At 37.8% G+C, this 6,357-nt stretch overlaps 1 protein-coding gene across 5 annotated transcripts in view; it reads right to left on the bottom strand.

Moving 5' to 3' along the window:
• Window positions 1–4,719: 4,719 nt before the first annotated feature.
• The window catches only part of SH3TC2 (SH3 domain and tetratricopeptide repeats 2), an 86,295-nt gene continuing 84,657 nt past the window's right edge, over window positions 4,720–6,357 (bottom strand). For 3 of the 5 annotated variants that reach the window (XM_075600971.1, XM_075600975.1, XM_075600972.1), the window contains exon 18: window positions 4,720–6,303. In XM_075600971.1, the coding sequence (XP_075457086.1) occupies window positions 6,112–6,303 (192 nt within the window). In that variant the 3' untranslated portion in view covers window positions 4,720–6,111. The remainder of the gene's footprint in view (window positions 6,304–6,357) is intronic. The other 2 variants (XM_075600974.1, XM_075600973.1) reach the window with 1 other exon arrangement.

Raw genomic sequence — 6,357 nt, 5'->3', positions numbered from 1 at the left:
TCGGTAAATTGTTTGTGACTGATTTCAGCCCTCTATCTAACTGCAGTACCCTCCAATGTTTTTCTATAATGTTTCTTATGTTGCTGGCTTGATTGCTAAAGGTGGTAATAAAGAGCGGGGTCTCAGATTCAGATTCGGCGGTCCTACTCTTCGTTGTTTTTTTCTTCTGTGTTGTATTTTTTAGTAAATCTAAGCGATTTGATTGCAATGCATGTATGAAAGCTGAGTGGATATCTTGTTCCAGATAGCCTCTGTTTCTGAACCTCTCATTCAATATCTCCGACTGTTGTATGAAGGCTTCTTCAGTAGAACAAAGTCTTCTCAGTCGGAGATATTGACCTTTGGGTATGCCACGTAGCAGGGGTCTCGGATGACTACTATTTGCTCTTAGCAGAGAGTTGCGGGCATTCGTTTTGCGAAATAAATTAGTTTGAATTGTACAGTTCACATCTATGAATAATTTTATATCCAAAAAGTCTATATGATTGATGTTAACTGATGAGGTGAATTTTAGATTAAAGGTATTATCGTTTAAATAGTTAATGAAGGCCCCCAGTGTGTCGTGGTCCCCCTCCCATATCAGAATAAGATCGTCTATGTAGCGACGGTAAAAAATAATGTTCTTACGAAAAGGATTGGTGTCACCGAAAATGTGTTTGTTTTCCCAGAAGCCCATAAAAAGATTTGCGTAAGAAGGAGTGAAAGAAGTACCCATAGCGGTGCCCTGTTTTTGGAGATAGAAGTGTTGGTCAAAGAGAAAATAGTTGTGCTATATGGAAGAAAGGACCAAGGCTACCCACCCTTCTTTTCTCATTCTTTAATTACTTTCATGTTATATGCTCTTACTCCTGTACTGTATATGCATGTATATTAAATATGTAGTTTTTTGTATTGTAAAGTATACTGTATGTAATGTAAGTATTTTAACTAGAGATGTGTGGATACATTGTACTGTATTGTATATGTAAGTATTTTAAGTAGAGATGTGTGGATACATTCTACTGTATTGTATATCTAAGTATTTTAGCTAGAGATGTGTGGATACATTGTACTGTATTGTATATCTAAGTATTTTAGCTAGAGATGTGTGGATACATTGTACTGTATGTAATGTAAATATTTTAACTAGAGATGTGTGGATACATTGTACTGTATTGTATATCTAAGTATTTTAAGTAGAGATGTGTGGATACATTGTACTGTATGTAATGTAAGTATTTTAACTAGCGATGTGTGGATACATTGTACTGTATGTAATGTAAGTATTTTAACTAGAGATGTGTGGACACATTGTACTGTATTGTATATCTAAGCATTTTAGCTAGAGATGTGTGGATACATTGTACTGTATTGTATATCTAAGTATTTTAGCTAGAGATGTGTGGATACATTGTACTGTATTGTGTATCTAAGTATTTTAACTAGAGATGTGTGGATGTCTTCAAAAGTGTTTCACAAATGCTATGGAAATGTGTTTTTCACAAAATTTCCATAAAGGAGCACATTGCTGGAAAATGAGCAAAATATCATACATTTTCCCATTTTTGTACAGCAATGTCACAATTTCATCACTTTTGCCAGAATGTCATCAAATTTCAAGAAAATGGCAGTAAATAAAGGACTAATGCATCCTGACTTTAAATACGTGGTGAATTTTGGTGAAGGTTGACAATTTATGGCAAACATTTTGCAAAAACAAAAGGGCGAATTTTACTTGGTTTTCAAACTTTTGCACATTTTTAATTGCAACCCTTTTGCTGGCCTCTGTGAGAGTGAAAGGGTTACATTCTCCATTCTACTAAAAAGTACTACCCCTGCATGGTTGGTGCTGTGTAAAAAAAGAATGATATATAATAATGTATAAATGAACCATAATAGAATATAGCAAGATATAATGCGGAAAAGCACTGTATGCTAAGATATAATGCGGAAAAGCATTTTATGCTAAGATATAATGCGGAAAAGCATTTTATGCTAAGATATAATGCGAAAAAGCATTTTATGCTAAGATATAAGCGGAAAAGCATTTTATGCTGAGATATAATGCGGAAAAGCATTTTATGCTAAGATATAATGCGGAAAAGCATTTTATGCTAAGATATAATGCGGAAAAGCATTGTATGCTAAGATATAATGCGGAAAAGCATTGTATGCTAAGAGATCATGGGAAAAGCATTGTATGCTAAGAGATCATGGGAAAAGCAGAGTTGCAGACCTGTTTGAGACATGTCAATCTGCTCACAAGTGGTATTTATATTTGCTGTACACTGTACGGTAGAGGGTCTGTGCCCCTTTTTTACCCACCATAACTTATATAATGTGTTATTGAGACAGAAAATTCTGCCATGTTCTTTTGTCATTACCTGTTGTATCCCAGGTTCCTTTAAAAACAGCTATTTCCCCTAAAATAATTTTGTTGCAATTCTATAACCCAAACATCCCTAGTTCAGGTCTAGATTGGCAAGGTGCTGGTATAAATGTATTTATTATTTATTTATTCACCCACAAATCCTCTGTTCACACCCTATCTCTATCTACTCCTTCCTGCTGCTGGGGATATCTCTCCTGATCCTGGACATAGCAATATACACCCCTGCTCTCACCCATGCCTCCTGCCACCTCTCTCCCTGCTAATGGCGTTAACCTATCTGATTTAATACCGACTAACCTTAAAACTCGCCTCACAAATCAAGCATCCCAATCGCCTGCACTCAAGGCTACTGTGCCACACCCACAGTTGCTCCTACCAACTATTGTGGCCAACCACTGCCATCTACTGCACTTATCCCCTCACCTGCTATCTCTGTAAGTCTCCCATCATACCACTTAGATTGTAAGCTCTCCAGGGCAGGGATTTCCTTTCCTGATTGTATTATTATCATTTCCTACACTGTATTCTTTGTGAAGCGCTGAGTACACTTTTGGCGCTATATAAATAAAGATATACATACATACGTACAAAAATTGGGAATGCCCATTTCTGCCAATCAGTAAGGGGAAAACTGCTCTACATAGTAACACTGCTCTTCATTGCTTGCAGCAAGTTTAATTTTGTCAGGGGTGCCCTATAATCTAACCTCTATTCCTGCTGAATCAGGAGGTAAGAGCAATAGGCAATAGGCTATATTTACTAAGCAGTGCTATGCCATAAGACACCTTTCCCCCGGAAGGCACCTTATGATGCAATCACTTGAGTGGGCTGAAAGGGTCTTGTGGAATAGCACCACTTAGTAAATATGGGCCAATGGGCCATGTTCTATGGGGGTCGCTTATTCAGAGGAGGGAGATAAAAGATGCATTGGAGCAAAGAGGACTGATGTTTCATACTTGGGGAAGGTAGAAAAAAAACTAAACAAACACATTGAAAAATGGTTGTCCTACAAGGTCATGCTGGGATACAGCAAGTGTCCAAAGTAGCACAGATGCCTTTTTCTACAGGTACGAATGGTGATAAATGATGGACATTGCCAGTCTGGAGTAACTGATTTTTAGGGGGGAAATGTATTTAATGTTAAAGCGGTTTTAAAGGCAGACTATACACCAGTTAAGAAAAACGTTACTTTATTGGGTCTATGTACCGATGCAGGGAAACGTGTGTTTTGACGCATTGCTCCATTTTTTGATTTGGATTGTGCTGGCTGCTCACGATAACGATAAGATATTTATCGTAATAATGATATTTATCGCAATAAAGATCTGTTCAATACAAAAAAAAAACGACTATTTTTTTTTTTTAAATTCATGTGAACAAAATTATTTGGAAGGTATTTTGTTCTAACATTTATTACAAGTTAAAGGTGTCTATAAATAAATGATATGTTAAAATATATCAAATATCCTTACTGCCCATCACTGAACGTCAGAGAGGGAAATAAAAGGCACACCGATGCTTCGGGGAAAGAGGGTGCTTTTGTTTGAGGGCAGGAGAGTGAAGGATAAATTCTGCGATCCCCTTAACATTAGCAGATCTCCCTTCTATGAGGCTGCCGTGTCTTCAATTGCATGTCACTAAGGCCCAGAACAAACCAGGTCTAATGTTGATTTAACGAGGTGCAAAAACCTAAGTGAAGCGTTAATGCGTATCTTCAAAGCTCACTGATTTCAGGTGCAGTCACATTTTCATCTGGGAAGGGTATTGCATTAATGCTTCTCTCCTCCTGTCTCTCTCTCACCAGTAAAACCAATATTTCACAGTCTTCATGGGGGTAGCGCCACCTTTAGGGAAGATACGCCATGTTATTTGAAGTTAGCGCAAGGCCTTTTCTAATGAGATGTACAACGGCCGTTGCTTTTGCAATTAATTAGCTTGGAGGACATCACTAAAAGATTTTGATACTACGCATGTGTTGGCAAGTTGTTTGTGAGTGCAGAAGTCGATACAGTACTTTGAGTTTCTGCAATGTTACTCGGAACAGCAGGTCACGGGTTTTCTCCTCCTTGCACCATTTGATGATTGTTCCAGAGAAAGGATATCTGAAGACGGATCTGGATTGTGCCTGAAATACGTGGGTTTGGGATTGGGGACATGTGTTGACCTCATTCCGTTACTGATTTTGATAACTGCTTGTTATTAGCCCATAGTTTCCGGACCTCTGTAGATCTGCCCCAAAGTGTCAGTAGAAAAGTCAATCACCCCCCCCGCCCCCCACACTATAATAGAAAAATGTTTTTTATCACAATGTTACTGTCAAATTTCTATATTAAAATACCATCAGTTAGTTAATTTTATTAGAAACTTCCATATCATTTACAAAAACCATATCATTTACAAAGCTGAAACATCAGGAGGAAACGCAAATTCTTTTTGAAATAAATAAAATATTGATATTTTAAAAGAATGGGTAACAACTGTGACAATGTTTTTTTTTTGGGGGGGGGGGTTTGTTTTAGTGTAGTCATTGCAAACTTTTAACTTGATTCAGATCAATTCTTATTTGCCTCATTTAATAAAATTATAATTTGGGATAATTTGAAAAACTGACCACTTTTTCCATTTATTGGGGGCTATATTTATTATCTAACAGCTGTATAACTTTGGCAGTACTAATGCAAAAAATAGTACCATATTTACCAAAGAAAAAATCCTAATACCTGTACTTTCTAATGGATTTTAACCTTTAATACATTTTATGCGGTCTTTGCACCTTTTGGAGATTTTGATGCATTGCTCCCATTCTGTGCACCGTTTTTAGTCTTCCTATTCATTCAGCACCCTAATCACTGTACAATACATTCTTTTTTAGATTACAGTAATTAGTCTGAGGAAATCCTCTTTTATATATATTTCATTAAATATAATCTGATTATGAAATGTGCTATTTTAGTTATACTGTAGGCACAAGCCACGAGGTTTTGGGCTGCCACCCAGCTTCATATACTGTAGCAAGAACAGAATCCAGATATTTCAAACAGGAGAGGTTTAAAAGTCTCAACTGCAGCATCTCCATAGGGTTCAAGATGGGTTGGACCCGTTCAGACAACCTAGCTCCCCTACCCTTTACTACCCATAGGGACAAACAGTAATTATAGTAGACCTGTAGGACATAAGACAGGAATGGGGGGTTTTCAGCTTTGTTTATTAAATAACGATATTGTAAAGTCAATCTTAGTGGACCAAATATCAATTTCTACATTTCAGTGCTTGTGAGGTCTTCAATGCACAACTGCTTTCAATTATAAATAAGTAATATGTATATAATGTATGTGTTTTATAAAAGTGCTTTGACGTTATTACATGTTACAAATACATTCCTTAAGAGACAAGCAGCTGTTTGCATTGCATGTATCCTGCCACAGTGCTTCTTTGCTGGCTGCCTCAGACAACTCATATGAGACGAGTGTAATCTGAAGGTTCTGAGCACAAAAGTAACATTGCCTGCACAATGTTTTGCAAACCTCTCTGGCACTTTGTGGGTTATTAACTTTAACTCCTTCATTCCTGAGACGCTATCAGACTGCAAGAGCCTTGTGCAATGACACTTCATCCTTCATGGAGCTGTCCTGTAGCTGTCCACTAGCTACACGCAGTAAAATGGGAATACTGTGGTTTCGAGATCCCACTTTGTCCTTGGCGGTTTTGCACCTTGAAAATGAGGTGCATTCTGCCCAGCTTCAAGTACACTCGTGGTTACTGCTAAGTTGTACAGTTTGCTGCATGAATACGTCAGCCTGCTCCTCGTCATTCAGAGATTTCCCATACACATTCGCCAGCTTGGTGCGGAGTTCCAGCTGATGTTCCTTGTTCCCAACTTCAATAGCAGCTGCCAGTGCCAGCAGGAGGTATGTGGCTGCATCGTCCGCATCCTATAAACAGGTACAAGATGGTTACTTCTTAATGGCTGGACTGGTGCCTACTCT

Source organism: Ascaphus truei, chromosome 5, assembly GCF_040206685.1.
Source record: "Ascaphus truei isolate aAscTru1 chromosome 5, aAscTru1.hap1, whole genome shotgun sequence".
NCBI classification, from domain to species: domain Eukaryota; kingdom Metazoa; phylum Chordata; class Amphibia; order Anura; family Ascaphidae; genus Ascaphus; species Ascaphus truei.
Note: the sequence above shows the minus strand (reverse complement) of the source record. Positions and strands in the feature narration are given on the sequence as shown.